The 27,046-nt window shown below is 38.3% G+C and overlaps 1 protein-coding gene across 2 annotated transcripts; it reads right to left on the bottom strand.

The window, feature by feature from the left end:
• Nucleotides 1-688: 688 nt before the first annotated feature.
• Nucleotides 689-26,671, bottom strand: LHX8 (LIM homeobox 8; the record flags this gene model as incomplete). 2 transcript variants are annotated; one of them, XM_080692803.1, is made up of 9 exons in its annotated part: nt 689-765; nt 4,969-5,152; nt 12,227-12,322; nt 17,156-17,259; nt 17,774-17,994; nt 20,360-20,481; nt 24,428-24,589; nt 24,841-24,927; nt 26,591-26,671. In XM_080692803.1, 9 exons carry the CDS (start codon nt 26,669-26,671, stop codon nt 689-691), a joined length of 1,134 nt encoding a protein of 377 aa, XP_080548929.1. The 2 variants fall into 2 exon arrangements, with proteins under 2 accessions (XP_080548929.1, XP_080548930.1); XM_080692804.1 differs by having other exon boundaries at nt 715-761.
• Between the last annotated feature and the right edge of the window lie 375 nt (nt 26,672-27,046).

The raw sequence follows: 27,046 nt of genomic DNA, 5'->3' as shown, positions 1-27,046 counted from the left end.
TCTTTTTCTAGATGTCATCGCTGGAAACACACGAAAAGAACAGATAGGTTGAAAGTTTCACAAGAATGGAAAACGTTTAATAAACTTAATGGTAGGCTTATTAAACTATAGTGTTATTTACAGCCATAATTCTCAACCACAAACACAGCGCTGTGTTTGTGCGGCATGCTGCAACAGAAGCTTTACTCCGCTCATTCAGAAAACATTGGCAAAATAACTCTCAGTTGCAAATTCACAGATACAAGCTTCAAAGTATAAAGTTGTATATAACAAAAATACAGGTAATATTAATAACAATAACTTACAAACTAATGATAAACTACATTTCACAAAAGATTGTAAACATTTTGCACATTTGTCAGTCCTTTCTTTTAGGCAAAGTGCTCTTTTGATGACAAATAAATTAACAGATACACACTAGTGTGAACTATTTCCAGACAATACAAAACAAAATGTTCTGATTTGTTTTCTTCTTGTAAACATAAGTTTTACCAAAAAAAAAAAATTGAAGAATCAATAAAAGTGTCTTGCAGGCCAACTATAGATACATACCTGGGCAGCAAAATGATGTTAGAAATACTTTGGGTGTTAAATTAAAAAATTAACATTAATATCTTTTCAATGGTATTTATACATTAATAAACAACAAGTTTATATCCTTAATCATTTCTATCCCTGAAAAAAGGAATTAGGTATGACTTATTGGCAGTTGTGTCATTGAATGGGGTAACAAGGGCTGGAGTCCAAGAGTTGTTGGTGAATGAGCTACAAAATAGAAAGAAATTAGCGGATCAGTTTTATAGGTGAACAGCAAACAAAAACAACTCAAAGCACTCTATTTCCATCACTCCTTACAGCTGAGGGAACCAAGGACACTCATTCTATGGACCTCAGCAGGAGTAGTGACTTATTCAGCATGGTGAGTACGGCACTTAATAACTCAGGAATTGCTTTACTCCCATATCTTTCTCTGGGGTCACAGGCTTTTACTACTTTACTGTACTCCACCCATACCCCATTCACTGCACTTTATCCTGCAGTTAGATAAACATGTGAACTTTGTCTGCAGAGAGGCTGTTGGTCTTCACAGGCAGCTGTCTGTCTGGGAAGACCTTCTGAGTTACCTTTGTTAATGATTAACGACCTCCTCCCTAAACATATACTGAAAACATAGTTGACTCAGGCAACATTATAGTTTTATATATGAACACACACAATTGTAGTGCTAATGTAAGTAAATAGCAACGATTGTATCATCTCTGATTCTTTATTTTGTTATTTCCGAATATTCTGAGGTTCTCTTTCAGCAAGGGTTGTGTTACTTCAAATCACACCTCCCTCTGAGAGCACCTGGGCAAGCTGGATAACTTTTAAAAATCTGTTGATGAGCAGGGCGTGGTGGCACGTGCTTGTCATCCCAGTACTTGGGAGGATGAGGATTGGGGTTCATGGCCAGCCTCGGCTACTTAGTGAGGCCCTCTGCAACTCAGTGAGACACTGTTTAAAAATGAAGAATAAAACATAGGGCTGGGGGTGTAGAACGGAGGTAGAGGGTCAATCAATCCTCAGCACCACACACACAAAAAAAACATTCTGTTGGAAGGCATCTGGAAGACACCAAGGCAGTGAGCAACTGCAAAGTCAAAGTCCAGAGAGGAAGGAAAGACACTGAGGCTGTTTTTCTCCCACCATGGCAGTGACAGTTGTAAAAGATAGGGGTATCTCATAGGCTGAAGAGTTTAGAAGAGTACTCAGCAGTTAGACTTTGGCTGGATGGTGGGGAACAAAAAAATAAAGCCCAGGGCCCACTAAGGAGGAGAAAAACCCTAGTTAAAAACAAAACTCAAAACAAGATTTCATTTGAGACACCAAAGTGCTAAATCTATGAAGTGCTGAAACAGAAATAAACTAGCCCCCTGGAGACTGATTGGTGAGTTTACCTTTCCCTAGCCCAACACTATGCCAGAGGTAAAATTACTCCTGTCTGGTGAAAGATCATTCAGAGCCTCAAATTACTTGGGATTTTCATATTCAAAATTTGAGATTTTCATACTCAAAATCTGAGATGCAATAAACAATAATAAAACAAATAAGCAAAGAGGAAAACACAAAAACAAGAAAATAGACCTATAAAAGATCCTGATATGGAGTTACCAGACATGAACTTTACCATAACTATGATTAATTTAATAATATAGAGAACAAAGTAAAAAAAATAGGTATAAGCATGGAAATGGAAATTCCCAAACTGAAAAATGCAACGCCTAAAATTAAGAAATCAATAGATGAATTTTATAGACTATCAGAAATACAGGGAGAATTAATGGCCTAGAAGATAATCAGAAGAAAATATCTAGACTAAGGCATATAAGGTCAAAAGACTAAGAAATATAATTTTTTCCATGAGGCAGAAATATATTTTAAAGAGAAAAAATCAGATCATGAAAGATGTCAAACTCATGAAATTTTTAAAAATCAAACACACAAAAAAGTTGAGGCCAAAAGAGGCGTTCCCTTTCAAGGGAGGAAGATGATGATCAACAGCTGATTTAACAATAAATGATGACAGGTCAATTAGGTATCCATATATGAAACAACATAAATCATAAGACAAATCATATCTTCAAAACACTGACAGATAATAGCTGCTAATCTAGATTTCTACATACAGAGGACATAGCAACTACACCTGAGACAAAAGAAACATTTAGAAATAAACATAACAAAAGATATTCAAGATTATTAAACAAAAGACTAAAATATAAGAAATAACTAACAAAGATGAACTGAATATATAAAAAGATATACTAATTTCATGACAGGAAGACATTATTCAGATGGCAGTATCCTAAAATTGATTTATATGTTTATTGGAATTATTATATCAAAATCTTACTTGTGTTTTTTTTTTTTTTTTTTGGTATAGAAACTGACAAGTTGGTAACACTTAGGTAAGCACAAAGGGTCAAGAATAGGCAATAACTGGATATGGTGGTACATGCATGCAAACTCAGTACTTGGGAAGTTGAGACAGGAGGATCACAGGTTCAAAGTTAGCCTCCACAATTTAGCAAAGCTCTCTGCAACTTAGTGAGATCCTGTTTCAAAATAAAGAATAAAATAGAACTGCAGGTGTAGCTCAGAGGTAGAATGCCTCTAGGTTCAATCTCTAGTACCACAAAAAAAAAGGCAATACAAATTTGAATAACAAAGAAGAAACATTTATACTGATATTAAGAATTATAGACCTAGCATAATTAACATGGCTAGGTACTAATACAAAAGGAATAAAGCAATAAAACAGAACAGAGTGTACAGAAATTGATACATACAATTCATGGACACTTGAATTATGACAAGTGTGGTTCTACACAGGAACTGGGAACTTTGTATTTTCATCAATACAACAAGAAGCTTTGCTTTCTGTCTCATACCACACACAAAATTTATTTCTGAATGGACTGTAATCTAAATGTCAAAGGGAAAGCAACATTTCTAGAAGATAAGATGACTCTCATCATTATCTTTGATTGATAAGGAACACTTTCTTAAACAAGTCACCCAGAAAGTACTGTCCATGAATGAAAAAACTGATGAAATTACATTAAAACTGGGAACTTGCACTCAACAAAACATTCTATTAGAAGAGCAGAAAAAGTCAAAACACCGAGTAGAAGGTATTTTCAACACATTTAATTATCGAAAAGTTTTATATGTAGATTTTATCAAGAAATAAAATCAAATTTTAAAAAGAAAATAAATAGGCTAATAACCAAAAGACATGCATGCATGGGCTCTTCACAAGAGGATATATGCATATCTGAGGGGGAAATCCTCAATATTATCAGTCATGAGGGGAAAACAAAATGAGATAGCACTGTGCCATCATCACATTGGCTGAAAGTAGGAAGTTATAGCGTACTAAATGTTGGCGAGCACATGAGCACACTTGTCTCTCATATACTGCTGGTCACACTGTAAACTGGTTCAACTCCCTTAAAATGCTATTTAGAGAACTGACTAGAGTTGGGCATCTGTATAGCCTATGACTTTGTGTTCCACTCCCAGGTACATATCAAGTCTACAGACACATGAATTAATGTGCATTAAATGTGCATTAAAAGGCATGGATGACAAAGTCCATAGAAGCATTTTTATAAATACCTAAATTGGGAGAAACACACATGTCTACCAACCATAAGATGGATAAACTGATAAGATTCCAACAGTGGAATTCTGTACAACAGTGAACAAATCACAAATCACTGACTCTTGCAACAATTTTGATTCATCTCACAAATAATATAATTGAAAGAGACATACAGAGAGACATCTTGCTAGGTTTAATTTATATTAAGCTCAAAAAAAAAAAAAAAGAAGAAGAGGGCAAAACTAAGGGATAGTTTACAAGTCAAGACTATGTTCCTTGGGGGGGGGGCGGGGGGAAGGAAATGATTAGAAGGAGACATAGACAAACTGCTGGGGTGATAATTATGTTCAGCTTCATCTGAGTAGCATTTATATAGATTTGTTTACTATATTAATTCATCAAGATGTATATTTATGTGTTTTTTATATGTATGACTTGCTTCAGTACAAAAGTTTCTTTAACAAAATTTAACAAACCCCAATCTCAAGATCTACATACAATACTTTTTCTGGCCATAGGAAAATAAATTATTTAAATATTTATCAGGTGAAAGCAAAAAAAAATTTCTTAGTATAAATCAAGTGCTATGCATTATCACTAGTAATATCTGCATTTTAGCTGTAAAGTGGGTGTTAAATGTAATCAGTCACAGAAATGAGAAAATTTGGATAGTTTTGCTCTCTAATGGATGTCGTGCAATATTTTTCAGCTACCACTGAGGTAACATTTCAAAATATGAATCATATCTATATTCTAAGGTTAGAAGTTACCGGTTACCGAGTGCTCGGGAGACAGCTGTCAGATGTTGGGATACCTACCATCCATGTAACTGTGCAGCGCAGTTAGCATCGTCCCATCTTGGGGCACATAGGCTGAATAAGCCATTTCTTCTAACATAGGCGGAGACAGCCTGGAGGGAGGGACTGCAGTGACAGGGGCCGAGGAGGAATGATTAGGACTGACGTGTTTCTTGTGGCGTGCTCTACAATTTTGAAACCACACCTGCAGGAGAGAAAAGCAAGGTTACTAGGTCCCATATCAGCCTGAGTCCATTACCAACTCAGTTTCAAAATGAATGCAACCTCAAGTACCCTACCTACCACACAGGCATAGCATAAGGTTTCAAAGCAGTTCTGTCCATAGAAAAGAAACATTTCAGTCCAACAACACAGTAGTGTCTGCTGATTGATGTAAAAGCTGATTCTATATTAAATCAGCAAAAAAGGAGGAGGAGGAGGAGGAGGAGGAGGAGGAGGAGGAGGAGGAGGAGGAGAAGGAGGAAGAAGAGGAGGTGGTGGTGGTGGTGAAGGAAGAGGAAGGGGGACTCAGCTCAAGAATTCCAGAGATGTGTCCTTGGTTTTACTACTGGCATTTTGGGGAAAAGGGAAAACAGAAAAAGCCCTTTATTGAGAACTTTAAAAATAAAAAAAAGGAAAAAAGTCTACTAACTGTATTCTTGGACACCTGCTGGACTTATTTCAAATCGTTGTTCAAATGAATAAAATCCCTACTGAGAACGTAAAGCTTTTTACCTGAGTCTTGATTCGGTTATTCCAGCCACATTTTAACCTGCTGAGTTCAATTTCTCTTAGTGAATACATGGACTATTTCCCAAGAAGCATGTTAAGGTCAGATTTATAATAAGAAAGTAGTAGTACTATTAAGTAGAATTAAATACACACACATCAAACCAATGAAAGAGTTCACAAAAATGTAAGTGCTAACCACCCTGTTGCCCACTCTATTGCAGAGAGGAAGCAATTTCCATGAGGTTTTGTATTCAGGTCAAGGAAAGTGAGTCTAGAGTGCCCGGAATGCTTCCAGTAACTAACTGGCCTGTGTTTGAACTCCCTGCCATAAAAAAAAAAAAAAAACTTGACCATAGAGTGTTACTCCATTAAAATATTATAATGTCACTTAATTATCATCATTCCAAACTACTCTGTCACGAGAAAAAAAGATAAAAAGATAAAAACTTTAAGGGAATCCATGCTTGGTGGCTCCTGCCTATAATCTAAGTACTTAGGAGGCTGAGACAGGAGGATCACAGATTCAAAGCCAGCCCCAGCAACTTAGTCAGGCTCTCAGCAACTTAGCAAGACCCTATTTCAAGATAAAAACATAAAATAGGGCTGGGGGCATATCACTGAGATGTAATGCCCCTGGGTTCAATCCCTAGTACCATACACACACAAACAAAAAACAAAAAACAAAAACAAAAACAAAAAAACCTTGAAGGAAATTAGGATCAGAACCTTTTGGAATCAGGGAAGCAGGGCAGGAAAGGTCAGGAGTATGATCTCTGCTCAGGAACAGGATAGCACGAGAGAATCAGGGCTGCAAAGACTATATAAGAAAAAGTTGGTCTGAATTCAAAGACACACTTTGCCACCATGACCCAAAAACAGAAAGCTGGCAAGGTATAAACTCAAGGGATGAAAATTAAGAGTAAAAGTTAATAACATATGGATATGTCACTCTGAGAAGATGAGAAACCTGTCCAAAGAGCACACACAGAGTCTGCGGATCACCCACAGGCTAACAGTAGTTGCCACTACATAGGCAGCCTTACCAAACAAGGGGACATTCTGCGACTGAGAAGGGGCAGTGCTGCCACCTGCCTTTTTTAGAAGTTGCACAACCCAAAGAATACACATAACACAATAAACTTGCACAGTGGTTCCCAGTTTCCAGTAAATTATGTTAGATAGAATATACTCAGTTATTAAAAAAAATACCAAAAGATCATCTTTTCATTGAAACAAAAAAAGTTAGACCTTAGATCTTAGCATCTTGGAAAGATTAACTACAGATAAACAAGCAGAGAGAGGTTTGCAAACAATATGTTAGGTAACCTGCAGAGTAAAATATAGCTGAGGGTTCCAGACATCAGAAAACATTTCCAAAAAGAATGCTATCCACCTTCAGAACGCAAACACAAGTCCTTTAGACTTTCCTCGCCTACTTAATTTACTCCTTCTACTTTAAAAACCACTAACAAAGACTTAAAATTTTCTCATAGCAGCATACTAAAAAATTATTTGAGTTCTAAATCATAAACTACATAAGCTAAAAACAAACCTCTGAGATATGCTTCAAGAGGAAAAAAAAAGCGAATGCACGAGTGAATCATTTAGAACACCCAGACAAAAAGCCAAATATAAGATTTTAGTGTCTAAAAAATGATAAAATTTTATATTATTGAGAAGTATGGCCTACTTATGTTGGGAACACTGGTTAATTATTTGAGAGAAAAAATTAAAACAATCTTTATCTCACATGGAACTAATCCAGATAAATTAAAGTTTAAGTACAAATAATTGAAACCCTGGATATTTAAGAAAACAAAAGCTTAGCTGGGCATGGTGGCACACACTTGTAATCCCAGCATTTGGGAGGCTGAGAACAGAGGATTGCGGTTCGGTTCTCGGACAGCCTCAGCTACTTAGTGAGGCCCTCCACAACTTAGTGAGATCCTATTTCAAAATAAAGAATAAAAAAAAGAAAACAGAGCAGGGGTGTAGCTTGGAGGTTGAATGCCCCTGGGTTGCATTCCAGACCTGGAAAAAAGAAAAGAAAGAAAGAAAACAAAAGCTCATACTGATAAGCTTTTTAGACCTAGAAGCATAAAAATACCAATATTATCAAAAGATTAAAAAATTTGAATACATAAAAACATAAAAGTTCTATGTGGAAAATTTCACAGAAAGGACACTGATGAACCATGAAATTTGAACATGATAAAAAAGATTAATAAAAGATAAACAAGAAATAACCCAGTAGAAAAGTAGGCCAAAAACATGCAATTTTTAAAATTACAAAATAAGAAAACATGTTAAAACTTACTGGTAATAAAATAAGAAGTAAAAATAATGAGATTTTATTTTCTGACTACCAAATTGGCAGGAATTAGTATTCTTATGAATTTGGGGAAAACAAACAAACAAACAAAAAAAAAAAAACTCCTGTATCTAACTCCTGGAAAAATGTACTGGTAATAATTTTCTGAAAGACAATTTTCACATAAAGACCCTGAGAAATCCTATCATTTGATCCAAAAATCTCACTTCCAGAAACTTATCCTAAGAAAACTATTGAAAAAGCATATTAGACTGTTCATGAAAGCATTATTATGATAGCTAAAAAATCAGACAGTAAGTTATGCTATGCCCAAGAAATGTAGCAATAAAAATTATGTAGATCATAGTATGGAAGAGGATCCCGAGTACACTGATGGAAAGAAACAGCGATACTTTACTCTGTTTCTGTAAAATATACAACTCATCATTCACTTATTTGAAACGGTGTAACAATGATTGGATGTGGATACACAGTATTAAAGAAAAGTAAAATCATCCATCCTTATTCTCTAACTTCAACACTATGACAATCTACTCTGTTACAAATATCCCACTATGTAAAATGGTAGCTAGTAATGTTGAGACTCCTCCATGTGTCAGACCACTGTTTCTACCTAACATAGGTCACCTACTTTGAATATTGCAATAGAGACTAATAACCAAAACTATATTTTTAACCTTTCTAAAGTGTTGTGCCTCATCATTAGGAAGAAGGTTGGAAGAAAGAGATTATAATTACTATTTGAGGTCATAGTAATTAACTTTTAAAAATGCTGTAAAGGGCTATATATTTAAATATCACACACACACACACACACACACACACACACACGTACACGCACACGCACAACATATATTTTGAGTTCTACTTGTCCTTCATTTGCTATCTTACTAAAAATATCTAACATTCTATCTTCACATATTAAAAGCTCAAAAAATATATCCTCTGATTTTTAGTGTTTGAGATCAAATTAACTTGCACATAATATTCGTGACTTAAATACCTCTAAATCATAACAAATATCTGTTTAGGGTTCGTACTCCTTCAAATAATAAGAAATGCTCTAAGCAGATCCCATATTTTCCTTTGCTTCCAATCAAAGTTGCCTAAAACCCAACAGCAATGATTATGACTTTCTTACAGCTATCATTGCCTTGAATGTCCAAAGTCTAAAAAGGAACTCTTAAAGCCAGGAATGTTGGCACACACTTGTAATTACATTTGGGAGGCTAAGACAGTAGGATCACAGGTTCAAAGCTAGCTTTGGCAACTTAGCAAGGCCCTTTGCAACTTAGACTCTGTTTCAAATAAATAAAATCAAGCTGGAGGTATAAATTGGAAGTAGAATACCTCTGAGTTTCATCATTCCCAGTACCGGAGAGGGAGGGGGGGAAGAAACCCTTAGACTACTGAGTCTGATCTAGGAAATTTCCCTTCCAGGCACAGGAGACTACCATCAATGGTAATCATGACATATTTGTGACCTTTCACATTCAAAAAGTTCAGAATGAGTGAAAAATGGTACTTTTAATGTACTTACAGGATGGCCTTTTATATATACTTAAAGATACCTATTGTATATATCATATTTCTTCTCTTACCATTTCCTGACCTTTTTATCTCCAGATAAATAGCTATTGTCTTTAATCTTATGACATTATTTCTAGATATTTTACAACTTTGGTAACTTCTCCTTAAAGGCAACATTCTTTTCAGATTGGCCCCATTAGCCCCTTTTTAAAATTTGGCACTCTAACATAAACACAATACTCTGAAAATATGAAAAATTCAAAAGATAAGAAAGTCGCCTCCCAAGAAAGTCTTATTATGTGGTAGTCAATCAAAACCCTTGGGGACATAGTCTTTAGAGAACCTGCAGCACTCTCAGAAGACCTTGTATACACTGTATAGACAATTTGGTAATTTGAAACATTTATATCTTCTTGAAGAAAAAAAATATCTGTATCAACCACCCAACTTAAGAAACATGAACAGTGAAGGTATTTGTCCCGATCACCAAGTGTTATTTTAGTCTAGTTCCTTCAAAGTTTTCAAAGCTTGAGTATTCTTTAAAATTATTTTCCATATTCCTAGTCTTTCTATAATATCTGTATACAGTTGCCACCACTCTTCAGGTGTTCTGCTTTTCCTCCACCAGGATCCTTCCTTGATTCTGGGTATTACTGCGTCCCATTCAAATAGCATCTGTTACCCTGTACTCTCCTTAATGTCCACCCTGCACTTTATATGCTCCATGATTCCTTTCTAAATTCCCTTACCCAATTTTATGACATTAAATTTCTCTGTTTGAGTCCTGATCATCCTTTCAAATACCTATTTATCTACCTCACTGCCACCATCCCTGCACAGGTAAAAGGGACTTCACCTCCCTCTCAATAACTTATCAATCTTTCTTCTGATTTTATTCCGGTTAAGTGTACCATACCTCCTGGATATCTTAGATTCAAATTTCAGAGTTTTTTTTTTTTTTTACTCTGCTTCTCCATCAGAATCTCCAAGTCCTTTTCTTGTCTCTAGTATCTAACCATTACTATCAGTGAGTAGTTAGGAAAATGTTTTTCTAAAGAATTCTAGTCCCATACCCTCTCCCCAAATCACCACTTTGTTGGGCATCCCAACTAAACTATCTACCTCTATCTAGCCCTCTCCCAGTCTGATTCTTCCCATGTACTCTCACTAGCCCTTCCTTCCTCAAATCACATAGCATGGCTTTCTTCTGACCCAGAGAGAACTCTGCCTTCATGGGCCTCTGCAACTCCAACTGCAATGCTTTCATTCTCCATAGTTTTTCAAACATAAATTCTACATTCCAATAAGTTTGCTCAACTTCATCTTTCCCTAGCTTTATTCACATGATTCCTTCTCCCTGAATCTTTAGTAAAGGCCACCAACACTCTCTGTGTGCACTCAAACACATTCATTCACAGAAAAAGTAGAAAAGAACCAGACTTAGCTTTAGAACTGCAGCTGTCTTTGTTAGCCTGATGGCTGTTGTGAGTTTGAAATAAAGATAGACAAAGAGTCATTTGACCAATTTCAGCCTAACCTAGGCAGACTCATTACCTGGCTTTAAAAAAAATGATTTCTTTTTTTTTTTTTTTTTAATTTGGAAACAGGGTCTCTTAAGCTAGAACGGCTGGCTTTGAACTTGTGCGATCCTCCTGTCTCCACTTCCCAAGCGCGGGGATTACAAGCATGTGCCACCACACCTGGCTTTCTTTTTAGTGGTACTGGGGATGGAACACCAGGGCATTCTACCTCTGAGCTATTTCCCCAGCCCTATTTTTATTCTTTTTGGGGGTGGGGAGTCTGGGGATGGAACCGAGGGGCATTCGACTTTTGAGCCATACCCCCTGCCCTATTATTTATTCTTTATTTTGAAACAGGGTCTCACTAAGTTGCGGAGGGCCTCACTAAGTAGCTCAGATTACAATGGGATTACAAGCATGCACCACCATGCACAGCTTTTATTCTTTATTTTGAAGCAACATCTCACTAAGTTGCAGAGGGCCTCAATAAGTAGTTGAGGCTGTCCACAAACCTGCAGTCCTCCAGTCTCAGTTTTCCAAGTATTAGAATTACAAGTGTGTGCCACCATGCCTGGAAAGAAATATTTAGATTGTGAAGAAACCTAAAATGGAAAGCTAATATTGCAACTTCTTCACCAGAAAACAAAACAAAACAGAAAAAAAAAAAAAAAAAAACCACGGGCCAGGCCTGCTGGCACACACTTGTAATCCTAGCATTTAGGAGGCTGAGACAGGAAGACTGAAGTTCGCGGAGAGCCTTAGCTACTTAGCGAGGCCCTTTGCAACTCAGCGAGACCTGATTCAAAATTTTAAAAGGACTTGCCGGGTATGGTGGCGCACACTTGTAATCCCCACACTTGGGACACAGAGACAGGAGGATCACACAGGTTCGAAGCCAGCCTCTCTGACTTAAGAGACCCTGTTTCCAAATACAAATATAAAAAATTGGTGTCTGGGAGTGTAGCCCAGAGGTAGAAGGGTTTCCAGGAACCCCAGTGCCACAAAAAAAAAAAATTAAGGACTAAAATATAGGGCTGGGGGTGTAACAATGTCCCTGAGTTCCATCCCCAACTCCGTAAGCAAACAAACAAAAAATCCCAGCTTACTCCTAAAGACTGAGAATCAGAACTTCTGTATCTTTTCGACTGATCTTTAGGATACTCACCTGTATCACACGTCTGCTCAAGCCTGTCCTCTCTGCCAGTTTCTGGAGGGTTTGTGCATCTGGGTTGTTGTCCTGAGCAAACTGTGCTTGCATGACCTGTTGTTTAAAAAGATGTTCAAAGTCAACAGTTAAAATATGCAACTCAATCTTCTGAATTTTGATAATGAGAGATAAGATATGTGCAAGAAATGCTTTACTTTATGACTTGAAAATCAAAATGGAGAAGTACTATAAATAAAATGAAAGGCATATTTTATAAATGTACACAAATGCTGTTATGCTGAGTCTTTAAAAATAATCCACCTCACCATAAAAAGCTTGTCTCTCAACTATTCTGTTAGAAATCAACTCACCTCTTCTTCCATATTTAGAACTTACAAATGAAATGCATAGTGTGCCTCATTTATTACTTTTTTTCTGTTTTATTAAAGTTTCCAGAATTAAAATCTTAATAAAATATGAAAATTGCATCACAACTATCTTCAAGTTTTATTGAGCCGGACAGGTTCAGTGCTCCTAAAATTATTTGCATTCATTTGCAAATAGCATACAGCTCAAGAGATGGATTTCTCCTCATTGTAATGTCTCCATCATTTTGGGGGGAATGATCATTTATTTTATATGAAAGAACTGGTAAGCTCTTAAAGAGAGACACTCATCAGTCCACTGAAAAAGAATGTCTATGGTCTAGACATCTTTGTATTGAAAAAGCTCACAGGTGATACTGTTGTGAACATTTGGACTGGGACCACTGTCCCCAGTGCTATGAGATAGTGAAAATTAAAAACTCTTCCTGGTCTTAATTTCCTGGAAAAAAATATACACATGTACCAATAACTACCTATATTCAAAAATAAAAGAATAGGAAGTTTTAAATAAAAGCATAAGCTTTGGGCTTTTTTTTTTTTTTCAGAAGAGGGATCATTATGGCAATCAAGTGGGATACTGAAAACGTGTTCCTAAAAGTCAACCAATGAAGTGGGGTGAGTATTACAGAACATACAGCATATATTATAAACAAGGGAGGCATCCAAAATGATTGTGCCTGTCTGCAGGGATGAAGTATGGGTGCCAACAAACCTGAACACCTAAAGCACCGCCGGCCTCCACCCGCTTGCCAGCAGGCAAAATTAACTGCATTTCCACTCTGCTTTCTATAGAATTATGATCCACGCTTCTGGACTTGTCCGGGGAAGCTAGGTAATTAGTTTGCCAGTCTACTGTCCACAGCAGAAAGTGAGCTCTCTCAGGGCCATAAAAATGAGTTCTTCATATCACCCAGACTTAAACTCCCTGTCACATAGTGCACACCTAGGAACTGGTGACAGAAACTTGACAATGTGAGAAAAACCTGGCAAAAGTATGGAGAAAAAGTCTAATGTTGTGCCAGAAAACCTTGTCAGGTTTACACATTATATTTTCAGTTAAAATCTCTCTGACCAGTGACTTTTTCTGGAATTAACTAATCCAGGCTTCTCATCAAGCTATACTGTATCTGTATATTTACTGTATACAGAATGTGGATTCTTTTAATAGTGAAAAAAATGTCCTAAACATACATAATTTCATCATCATCAGATCACTACCTTCTTCTTTTCCTAAACCAAGTGTGCTACTTTAATATCTTCTTGCACAGATGGAGTTGTGTTTATGTATAGTTGAACATGTCAAATTCCAAAGAGTAAAAGGAAGTAGCAAATAAATTGTCTTTGTTTTTTAATTTTTTGTTAAAAAATGTGAACAAATAAGACATTTGCTAATAAGGCCATTATGTATACTCTGTCAAAAAAAGTCATGCTTTTCACAAATACATTTCATATTTACAAGTTTAATAATGAAACCAAGTTACAGCTAATAAAGCAATTTCTCATCAAGGAATAAAACAAATCAACACACTGATCATTTAGAATTAGAATATTTCTTTCTTTTAATAGTATCAGCATTTAGTTTTGTGAAAGTAAATTAAAGAAAAGACCCGCCCTTTTATTGTCTACTTAATTTCACTAATCTTTGTACACCAGTGCTTCTGGGATCCACCTCCCTCCTCTCCCATGCTCTGCTAACATGGTCAAGGGGTGAACCTCTGTAGATGGGCATAACTTTTAAGTCAGGAGGTCTATCAGAAATGTCAGGAGTCTGCACAGTAGCAGCTGACCAATTGGATCTGAAAACAGGTTAAAGTAGGTGCTGCCCTTGGCGTGTTTAATAGTAATAATCATGTACTTCCAACTACAAGAAGCAGATCAGAAGACTAAGCAGGAACTTCTTTAATATCCTTCTCATAAAAAGAACAATATTTGTTGAAACATTGATGATACATCTTCTGAGTCACACTATCTTTTCTTCCTTTGAGTTTCTAAAGAAGAGTTTCAGAAAATTAGATATCCCATTTTAACTCTTCTCTGTCCAAAACAGGTACTAGATGGGTAGTTTTAACTCACTGTTCACATATAGTCTCATTATTTTGCTGATTTCGAACAACATCTGAGTATATTCAGCTTTCTGAAAAGTAGAACAATTTGATCATGAGAGTATTCTGCCTGCTTCATTAGAGGATCAAGCAAAGGTTAAAGGACACAAAGTTGTTTTCATAAAATCTAGCCATCCCATATCACTAAACTACAAAGCACCATTGAGGATTCTCTTTTGCTTCCACCATCTCTGACATAGGACAGATGCTAATAAATATTGAATAAATGAGAACATGCTTTGGAAGCACATCATTTATGCTTTTGTCTTTTAAATCTATGATTCTGCTGCACATTCTTAAAAACATAGGATTCAGGTCACATTTTTGTATAATGTGCAGTTTAAATATTTCTTGAACCTTTGGAATTTAAAAGTAGAAGATTCTCTACAAGATTCAGAATCTCATTACTTTGTTTTAGGGGTTGTTGCTGCCATTACATGGAGTTTTGCTAAGAAATATTTCTACTTGTGGTCTCCTGGGGGGCCAAGTCAAATGAAAACAGGAGAGGTTGGGAGAACAGGGTCCAAATATCTTCTCTGCCATTCCTTTGGAGGTCTGCCTTCAGGAGAGATTCCTCACCTCTTGGAGAGGTTACCTACATCAAGGAGTTGTTGTAAGAGTTACAGGACATAATGTAGATAAGACGGCTGGCATAGGACTTGGCACACAAAGACTTCCAATAAATATTCCCTTTTTATGTAGTGTCTATAATTATGAGATTATATATCTAATCTATGGTAGTTTCAAATTTTCACAATTATAATTTTAATGAATGTTTACATCAAACTAAAGTTATCAACCTTGAAGTTGTTAAAAATTATAGCCGGCCCTCGATGGGATCAGCCCATTAAAAAAAAAAAAAACAGAAACATTTATATTAGAGATTCCATTTTAACCCAGACAACTTTAATAATGGGGTGATTTTTAAGAACTCCAGCAGGTGCTCACACCTGCTGACTTGGGGTGCTCTAACCTCCATTTCAACCCAGGGAAGCACCCAAAGATGCAAGGTTCAGACAAAGGAATTTTTCAAATGCCTTACTTACTACTTTGTTTACTTCAATTTCCACTTACTACTTACTGGCCATGTACTTTATGTCTAAGAAATCCAAAACAAGAATCTAGTTGGAATTTTTCTCTGAATGGATCTAGATGTTAAGGCTAGAGGGACTGCCACTGCCAAGTTCCTTTGGAATGTTTGAATCCCATCCAGGTTTCTTTCAGAATCATTCTCAAAATGAAAATATTCCCTGAAAACACTTTTATAGTATCCATCTTCAACACTGGCAGGTCCACCTGTGATTTCTTCAAAACACAACTTTCATTTTTTTGTTATTACTACATAAGTGATTTTAAAAGTCAAGGCTCAAATGGGTGCTATGTGTGAAGCTCCCAGCAGTCCATGGCAGGTGTTCAATAGATATTACTTTGCCTTAACATAATACAAATACCTCAGCCACATTAATCTTTTAGAAAATGTGTCATTTTTTCCTAGCTGAAAAAATGACAAATAGTTTATATTTAGGTGCACTACATGTGTAAACTCAAAATTTGTAAAGCAAGAAGTAATTATTTGATTATTTTCTTGACAATTTGCATAAATCACATTTATGAAAATTATATTTAAGTCAGCTGAAAATAATCAGTTTTCAGGGGGCATAAATGGCCTTTAACATCAAACAGAATAAACTCCCTCTGCCCATTTTAAAAACAAAAAAGGCCGGGCATGGTGGCACACACTTGTAATCCCCGCGCTTGGGAGGCAGAGACAGGAGGATCACGCAGGTTCGAAGCCAGCCGTGCTGCCTTAAGAGACCCTGTTTCCAAATAAAAAATATAAAATAGGTCTGGGAGTGTAGCCCGGAAGTAGAAGGGTTTCTAGGAACCCCAGTACCACCACAAACAAAACAAAACAAAACAAAAGACTACTTGATGGGAATCAACCAGCAGTTTTCTATGTATGGTAAGACACAAATTCTCTCCTACTTAAAAAATATATATATAATCTTGTCTATTAAAAGGCTCACTGTAGTTTGTTAAAAAGACCCACATGTTTGAATCTCAGGGATGTGCAGTTCTGTCTTTTTCTGTTAAGAGCCTCAAAATAGTCTTCTGGTACAATCACATGTAGTAATACAAATGTCTAGATTAGACTGATATTATCAGCAAGTCAGAACAGATCAACATTTTGTTTCTACTTTGATGTTGATACCAAAAGGCTCCAAGGAAACAAAGCTTTTACAACTAAGCCATTCATACCATGATGTTAGAAATATTCATAAACATTTTGGGGCAATAAGTATATTTTCATATATTCATCAAGTTAACTTTCAAAAATAGCACAAGCTAACCTTCAAGAAAACATAATGTGTTTGGGGGCAGCATAGAGTTTGCTTGTGTTTTGTTTTGTTCTCCGGTGGGGAGAGACTTCGAGAACCATTAGTTCATTGCATGTCTACCTGGAGCTGATCTGCTGTAAAGCTGGTCCGAGCTCTTTTCGCTGGTTTTGGATGATTAACATCTTGTTCTGTGAGGAGGGCACCTTCCACACTAATCCCATTACCTGCATTTTAAAAACATGCCACACATGTTGGTAACTCAAAAGGGTCCACCAATCATGCAATAATATTTTCCTGCATCCCTTGGCTTGTTGTGAAGCTGTATACATCTTCTAGATTAAAAAATCCCTTAAGTTTTTAAAAGGCATTATAAACCTATAAATAACATTCCATTTATAGGTTTGTATATTCAGTAAAAAAGTGTGAGGAAGTTAAAAGCACACATCTAAGGCCCATCTTTAATAATCGTTTCTCTGCCTTTGCCTTGATAACAAAAAGAAAAGCCGAACCCTTAACTCAAGGCTGCTGCCTGAGAATGTGGCACAAAGCTAATACATACACCATGGTCTTTCCTTCGTATACACAGATGGAGACCATCACTAATGGTAAAGTACTTAATGAATTTTACCCCAATTATACTGCACAAAATAATGCATTAAGATGAACTTAGGAAAAATCATTTTTATCCCTGTAGTCACTATCCCACAAGACTCAAAAGTATTTTAAGTTCATATTTACCATTTTCCACTTCTCTTTTTAAATTATCCAGCATGCAGTCATAATGCACTCTGCATAGGACTTTCTCTTCTACTAATGCAAACTCTTCTCCCGTAGAAAGCTGCCTTTTGCAAGAAAAGCAAGCAAAGCATGCCAGGTGATAGACATTCCCCTTGGCCCTCCGGACCCAGTCAGTAGAATGGATGTGCCTCCCACATCGAGAGCAGCGAGTTCCATACCTTCTACAGTAAACAGAAAGGCAAGAGGAGAGACAGTTATCAGACTCTTATTACAATAATTCATTATGCTGCTCTACTAAAGGAACCTAAATACTTAAAATTTTGAAAATAAAATGGAATTTAACTATCTAAAAGTGAATTGTGAAAAGCAATCAAGATTTTAAATAGGATCACAATTCAGATCTACTTTTAAAAATAAAACATCTCTGTTGCTGTAAAAGAAAACTAGGTTTCTTTTTAAAATAAAGAAAATGTGAGTTTCAATATCATGTGTCAAGTATCAGGGCATTTATACATTTATTTAGAGACTCAAGATAGAAAAATACATATACACATGCTACAGATTGGAAACCTAACAGTACAAAATTAGACCAACTCAAGATATAAATTTTTTGTGTGTGTAATACTGGGGATTGAACACAGATACATTATTCTCTGAGCAACAACTCCAGCCCTATTTTATTTTTATTTTAAAACAGGGTCTTGCTAGGTTAACGAGAGTCTCACTACGTAGGACCTACAATCCTACTCTCTCAGCCTTCCAAGTATGGGATTACAGGTGTGCACCAACACTCCCAGCCTGAGATATAAACATTGACTTCTAAAAATCAAGTTGAGGGCTATAGTTGTTGCATAGAATGCCTCTGGGTTCAATCCTCAGTACCAAAAAAAAAAAAAAGAAAAAAAAAAGAAAGAAAGAAAATCAAGTTGAGGGGTGGGGGTATACCTAAGTACTCAGTAGTATAACCTGTCCTTATGTCCTTAACATGTGAAAGGCTCTGAGTTTGATCCCCAGTCCCCAAAGCAAAACAAACAAATAAACCGAAATCCAAGTTGAGATTAGAAATTCCATAAATAGATGTTCAAACATTGGAAATTAAAAAAATTATCAAAGAATACACAGAACAGAAACTTTTCACCCTGGTGGGTGAGGAAGGAAACCTCAGAGCTGTTTCCGTTTGTGAAAAGGCTATCGCGCTGCTGTCCACAGGAGGGAGGAAATAATATCGAAAACTTCCAGGGACATATTTAGACATTAAAAGCTTGTTAATCTTAACAAAATGCCAAAGTTAGATGTAAATATTTCCTTTTTTTCTTTTTCTCCAGTTGGAATGATGGGATACTGGGGCACTTCTCCTGCCACGGTCACAACCCGTGACCACACTGGAATCTAGGGTCTGTGTTGCTATCCTGATATATCTTTAGAGGTCCTAAGGTGGTGGTAGTGTTTTATAAATCTGAATCCTAAAAACAAATACTAGAATACAATAAAATATGAAGTAATAAAAAATCCTAAGGAGCTAGATTCCCCACAAATTTTTAAAAACCAAATCTTTCAAAGGGTTTCATTTACCATAAAAAAATTTAAGATTAGCATCCCCTAAATGAAAGAGGGAACTTCAAAATGTTACTATTGTTGAAGAAACAGAGTGAACCTAATTGGAAATAAGTATTTTGGGAAACTATAAAAGTCTGTGATTTTTATAAAGGACTCTGGATAGTATGAAGTACATAATTAAATTACCTAGCCATTTTATTCAAATCAATCACTAAACTCTCTGAAATCTTCTAAATGGACTATAACCAACATAATTCGTATCACAAACTTCACCGTATAGTATTAATTTCCCGATGAACATTTCTCTTCATTTAGAAACGCAAATAAAGAATATGGTAAGTGTTAAAGTCATGCTTACAAATAATTTCAATTTTAAACAGCTTTCATAAAGATTGATTTGTATCCTAGAGAAAATTAACATTTAAACAATTCTAAATAGATCACCAAAAGAAAAGTGTTACAATGTGCAAGTGTAATCTCTCAAGCTAAAGCTTAAAGAACAGACAAAAGAAACAGGACTTCTAGGCAAAATAAATGGTATAGTAATGATAGTGGAAGAGCCAATTCTTCGGAATAACAGAGTTAATCACGGTATCCAAACTCCTGGCATTGTATAGGCCATTTTATAGCGAACATTTAGCAAAATCTCCAGCTTTTTCCCCCTACTCTCATGATTTTACTTCATCCTTATCACGTCCCCTCAAACAAGGAGCTTTGTCATAGTAAATAATCTTGTATTTCATACTTTATACCTGTGCACAGCAAAAAAGGTTTCCTGTTTTCAATATCTAAAACTTACATTCTTCAAAGAAAAAATATTTAAAATTAATTTTGCACCTTAAATTCTTAAAGGAGATAAACGCATTTATTTTGTTTTAATATAATTTATACTTCAAACATGTCTTGAAATCCATTATATAATAAAAGGGGGTATCTGTAAATAAAATTGGACCAAAAAAGGCCTATTATAAATATTTTTGCACAATAATTCCTTGATCTATTTTTCTAAGGAAAAGCTTCACAGTGTACCTGAAATAATCAAGTTTGCAGAAAATGTCTTTGTCTTTAATATAACAGCTTGTGTGTCTTCCTAAGGAGGTTCTGCAGACACTGCAGGAGAGACACCGGACATGCCAGCACAAGTCATTCACCTGCAAAGGGCAGAGGGGCAGGGTGAGAAGCTATCCTGATCCCACACTGAGGAACAGCATTCCCGGGTTCTGTGCATGAGACTGTTGAAACTCTGGCCCCATAATATTTTAACACATGCTTTCAATGTTTCCACCCCAAAGGGTGTCATTTATATAAATATGCATCTGGATATATTCTCTTTTAGACTCCAACCAGAAAATCACACTAGTATATGCCACATTGCATGTGTTTATATGTATACATATACATACTTATACATATATATATATAATATATATATATATATATAATTTTTTTCTTTGAATAATTCAGGTTGCTTTTTTATTTCTTTTTTAAATCAACCTTCTATGAACACAGGAAAATGTATGGCTACTTTAAAGTCCTACATACAGATTTTTTGTATCTTTCTTTTCCCATAATCTTTACACTATGAAATCTGGTTTAGGTATCAAGACACACAACTTTTCTATCTATGTTTGGGCCAGTTATAAGCTGTATATACCCAGTAAAGAAAATAGACAAAGTGGAAAATAGCTTTATAAGATACTCACCCTGATAAATAAAAAAAAAAAAAAAACTAGGCAATCCATTTCCTTTATAAACCAGAAATTGCTAAGGTGGAGTTAAGTGTTGATATGGGGGTATCCCTGGCCCCTCCTAACATCACACAGCTATAACAGAAGCAATAGAGACATGGAGTAAAGTCTTGGTAAACTTACTTAATGAGTTGGCTACAGGGAAACAAGGGAAATCTGATCATATGTGGTTTAAAAAGGTACCCAGGTGTTATTTTCTATCTTCACTTCAAGTAGTAACACATAACACTATAGAACAGAGCACTTTATGTTTTTTACTTAGGGACATGAAATTTTGTCCATTCAGGAAACAAATAATAATTACTCTCACTTTAAACTGTTGCTATCACAGCTTAAACACCACCCCTTTAGTCCAGGAATGAAGATGGGTATTTGGACTGGACTGAACTGGCCTGCTGAAGGCTCCTAAAGTTTGCTCTTGTTAAAGAGACACAAGAATGAGGTTTATGCTTAATTAAATGTCATGTAAAAGAAGATCAATGATTCAACCCCTTCCCCCCAAAAATGTAACACCCTACAAATGGATCTAATGACTAAAGTAGGAAAGTAAACTACTGTAAGATTTGGCTACATTCTTTCATAATAAACATTTTCTGTCCAATGACTTGATCAGATTATAACTTTGGTTTAATATGCTTTTCTGTGATATGAAATACAAAAGTACTCTGAAGCTGAAGGAAATAAAGTTTTACTAGTTTCTAATTATAAGCCTCTTCCCACAGCATTAATATACAGATTCATTTTTATGAGATTTTTCAAGTTTTATATTTGGTCTTCTAAAAAGAACTATATACTCACTGTAGAAAACTTTGAAAATAAAGTAATAATAGAAATAAATCAGAGAAAATTGAAATAAAAAATACTAAGAATGGTGTCCTGGGCATGAAGATACATTTTTTTCTTTATATTTTCCCCTAAAATGTGTCCAGTAAGTATAAAGTTTAAAAGTACATGTTTCCTTCAGCATTTCGTAGTTCAGGGCCTTCTGTATTTCAATCATATCCAGGTTTTTGTTGTGTTTTGCTTTAGAGCAGAGATATGGTCTGCCCCCTTTCTCTCTCTCTCTCTCCTCCTTCTCCTACTCTTTCTCTCTCTCTCTGTCTCTCTGCCTGCCTGCCTCCCATCTCTCTCTCTCTCTCTCTCTCTCTCTCTCTCTCTCTCTCTCTCTCTCTCTCTTCTCTTCTCTTCTCTTCTCTTCTCTTCTCTTCTCTTCCTCCCCATGCTCCAAAGCCTAATCTAATGCCTGGTTTGCCACCTTTCCTCAAAGTTTACTTTAAAAAAGTTTTTTAACTTTCACTTTCTTTGCCAGGGATTAAAGAGAGAAGATTTTAGAAACTATAAACCTTCTCTGATGTCTAGTATTGATGCAATCAGCATATGCCTAAACATAGGACTAAAACAAAGCCAGAAAACTACTTAAGTCTCAGAACACTGAGGTAGTCCATGGGGCAAGAAGTGCATCTAACCGCTTTACTTTTCTGTTCTAACTTCATTGTTCTTGGCTCACAAGATGATTTTTTTCTATATTAGTCATATCTTCACATACTTTATCTACACTAGGTTGATTTTTTTTAACCAGTGAAAAGTTTAAATACAAACTTATCTGGAAAAATGAGCGCTCAAGGTGAGAGGGAAATTAAGAACTCAGAACTTCTGAATACTCATATAGTATCACGCTTTGGTTAATGTTAAGATGCTAATATACACAAGTACTAGAATAAACGTGTACCGAGAAGATGTCACTGGGCAGATTAATTTCCACTTGTAAAAGAAAACTTTATATAATGCTTAGATATCAGGTATTTTATATAATACAAGGATATGTAATATATAAATTTATATAAGAAATGGTAAAAATGATACTTCAGAGGGTGTGGTATTCACCATAATTTTTAATATACAGTCTCTGCAATGAAGTCTTCTCTACTTTAAAGCCTTCATAGATTCATCTCAGAAACATTCTTAAAAATGCTGCTAATTACTGAGAGAGCTCATTGAAAATAAGAAGTTAGTACTGACAAGAGGATTTTGAAATAACCAAAAAGCTCAGGGTTAGCAACATTGAAGTGGAATTTTAAGAATCCAGATTTAAAGACAGCACCATCTTAATTTTCCAACTCTTAATAATCAATCATCAAAAAAATTAACTTAGTCATTTTTAAATGTTTCCACCAAATCATTTTGGTGCTATATCTGGGTTGTTTGGGGGTAATATTCGCGTTTTATAGACAACGCAGCTTTGTAGGTTTGACAGAGAAACTTAAAGAAACCCACCAATTCACTTTTTGAACTTATACTTTCCATAATTAATCCTTTTGAAAACCAGAGAATGGTGGGGAGGGAATAGAAAGTGATCTGGTTTGCAACTAATTTGGTATAGGAGAAGCCATTATTTTACAGAGTGGTTTTAAAAAGCTATTGAAGTTGAAAACCCAGTGTATTAGGATTAAGACACATGGGACCGTGATCCTGCTTGCAATGACATGGATAACTGCGGCCTGCCAGAATTTCTCCTCCAAATCCCCCCCACAATATTTTAAGAGAAAAGTAAAACAAATTAAGACAGACAGTCAATTCTCAAACCACTTGAAACACTTCATTTGAGGCTTTTGTGCATGTGTGTGTAAGTGTGTCTAACTTTATATCCATTTCCAGTTTTTCCTATGCACAGGAGAAAGAAGCAACACCAGCAATGGGTGGGCTTAATAAGAGCAGGGAGCTATTAAACTGGCTTTTAAAAAATGTTGCTATGAACTCTTTACTTTGGAAAAAGTCTCAGGTAACTGAACATAAACATAAAACTATATTAAAACTTGTCCAGAAAAAAAAAAAAACATTTTAAAGGCACTTTACAATGGCGTATGCCAAAGGAGACACTGCAAAGGGAATTAGTTACCATACACCCACCAAGAACTCTTATAAACAGACAGGAACAACCCCAGTTTGGAGGGAACAAAGATTTTAAAAAGGCAATCATCTGGAGCTTGATTTAAATAAAATAATAATAATAATAATAATAATAATAATAATAATAATAAATACTCAGGCAGTTGTTTCAGGGCAAGGGTTCCCCAACTTCCTTTCTATGAGTCAGAGGCTGATTTCAATACGCCAGCCCTGGGAATCCGCATTTCTACCCCAGGATGATCACGAGTAAACTGTTTTGCAACAGCGGGAAAGATCCTAAATGCTTCACTGTATTTTGAAATTAATTCACGCTTCGCCCCACCACGGCCTGAGTTGTCCTAGACTGGACTCCTTCGCTGAGAAAGTCTCTAACTTCGGAGGAGGACCTGGGGGTGAGGGCCCTTCCCCCAGAGCGTCCCGCTGACCCCGGGCCCCATCCTACCTTGAGGAGGTACTTGTCCACGATCTCCAGGCCGCAGCTGTTGCACACACACTTGCCAGGGGGGCAGCCGGAGCCCGAGGCCATGGACTGGGGCGACGACGACGGGGACAGCGGGGCCGAGGAGGAGCACGAGTCCTCGTCCCCAGCTCCCTCGGGGCTCACCTGCGGGAAGCGCGGAGCGCGGCGGGTTCTAGACCCCTCCTACCCTGGGCTCCCACCTCCCCACGGGGGGGACCCCGCGCCTCCCCGCCCCCACCCCCGGGCTGCGTTAGCTCTCACTTCGAGTCTGTCCCCCAAGTCCAGCCCGGGCCCAGCCCCCGGGGGGCTGCAGACCCCCGGAGCCGGACGGCCGCCCCAGCTCCCCTCCCCGCCCGCACGGGGGCCGGCCCAGGTCCCGCGAGCCCCCCACTCACCAGTCCTTCTTCCCCCGCGCCTTTCCGAGTCCTTCCGGCCGCCAGGGCTGCAGTCCGCCCGCACTCGTCCGACATGAGCCCCCGGCACTGCGGGGCGGCGGGGCGGGGAGGGAGGTCGCAGGTCGGAGCGCGCACGCGGCGCCCGGCCCGCGCTAATGAAGGCCCCGCACCCGGCCCCGCGCCCGGTCCCCGCGCCCACCCCGGCCCGCCGGCCCGCGCCCCCGCCGGGGATAACACGTTAATCACAATCATCCCCGCACAAAGCGTTTTATTTCTAGACGTCAATCACCGCGGAGCGGGACACCGGGCTCGGGGGGTGCGGGGCGGGGGCTGAGAGAGGGGGAGAAAGGACGATGGGGGGTGGGGGCAGAAACTTGATTTCTTTAATCGCCTCAATTAAAAGAGCAAGACACACATATATTTTTAAAAGGGGGCTTTTTGAATAGGATAGCCCCGAAAGGTGAAGAGGTTTAATAGGATACTTGAAAGCTAATTACAGCGGGATTTAAGAAGCCTGGTGTTTGTTCCGATGACAATTTGAATGAAAATGCTTCAGATTAAACCGAGCCAGCAGCTCTTTCCTAAACTTACAGCAATTAGAGGCGCGAGTGATTTACACGCGTTTCTTTAAGGTGTAAATTGCCCCTTATTGCCCAGTAAGTCAACATTTGAGCTACTAAAGGATTATTTTTAACCAGCGCAGAAAGCGGGTCGAATAATGGAAAATGTCCAGCTGAATTTAATTTGTGCCATTTTAAGCACAACCTCACCCAACCTCGGTCAGAAGGTCTTAAAGCGACGCGCGGCGTTACTCGAGTGTTTTCCAAGCCTTTGCTGGAGTTTTGTTCTCAAAAGAAAATGCAGTCTCTCTGGGCTTTTTTCTTTTCTTTTCTTTTCTTTTTTTTTTTTCTGCCTTAGTTTAAGAAAACTCCAGCGTGGAGTCCCCAAGCCCACACCTCCGTATCCCCGACTCCCGCACCCCCTTTTCGGCCTTTGGAGGTGTGGGCCGGGGTGCTGGCCGCGGGGGTCTTCCCGCCCCTCTGCAGGCCCAGCCGAGACCCGCAGAAAAGCCGGTCCGCGGGCGAAGGCACCCCGCACCCGCGCGGAGCCCCAGCCAGCAGCGGCGGGTGCGGGCGGGTCAAACAAACTGCGGCGGATTTTCGAACTGAAATAGCGATGCCTCGCGGGACTGGCTTCCAGAGCCGGGCGGGAACGTGTCAGATCCCCCTAGATGGAGCGTTGGACACGTTTCATGCCCTGGGGTTTGGTTCCTATGGTATTTTTAAAGAAAACGGTTCTTCTGGCCCACACGGGGACCCCGGAGGCCACATCTCCCTCCATCTCGCCGCGGGCCCTCGGGGGTGCGGTGGCCCCGCGCCCTGGCGCAGAGCCGGGTCTCCGTCCCCCCGACGGCCGCCCAGCCCTCCCGCCCGCTCTCCCGGACCACCGCCACGATCGCCCACCGCAAAAAGAACAAAAGCACGACTCACATGGACCCGACGAGCGCCTTAGGCTCGAGGCTCCGTCTCCCAAATTACAGTCTCCATGCCTCAGGTTAAGTGAGCTTGTGGGGCGGGGAGGGGGGCAATGATTACTGACTAACGCCACTACGTAATAAGGGAAAAAAATCGCCAGGTCTGAAGACGAGCCTGCCACAGGTAGTTTCTGAACCTCCTTTGCTTTGCCCAGGCAGCTCGCGTGTCAAGGAAACTGCGAGTCAAGGGGTCTGGCCGGGCGTCGGCTCGCTCACCTTCGCAGGGGGAACCGCCAGCTCCGGCACGTCCTTTTCTTCTAGTTTACACGCAAACATCTGATCGCTCTTCCAATACATGGCACCGCGAGGGCTGCTTATCCCATACCAACTCCAGAGTGTCAGAGGCTGTCCGCGTCCGCCAGTCGCCTCCCGCCCCCGCCCCAAAGCGCTAATAAAAGCTAACGCCGAGCTGGACAGGAATGTCACAAGTCAGTCTCCGGCCAGAGAGGCTGCTGCGGGCGCAGCCACTCTCTCGCAGACTGTTCTTAAGATTCCTTTTCCAACTTCACTGAGGTCTGTCCCTCCAGGAAAAGAAGAAAAAAAAAAGTTTTGTTTTTCAGAGGGTGGAACCTTACACAGAGGGAGGGGTGTGTGGGGGGGGAGAGTTTTCCTGGAGGGATAGCCTCACCTCCCAAAGGAAAACCCGCCTTCTCTACATGTTAAGATCTTTAT

The sequence above is a fragment of the Muscardinus avellanarius genome (assembly GCF_963383645.1).
Source record: "Muscardinus avellanarius genome assembly, chromosome: 3".
NCBI lineage: Eukaryota > Metazoa > Chordata > Mammalia > Rodentia > Gliridae > Muscardinus > Muscardinus avellanarius.
The sequence above is the reverse complement of the archived record's forward strand: the minus strand, read 5'-3'. Positions and strand labels throughout refer to the sequence as shown.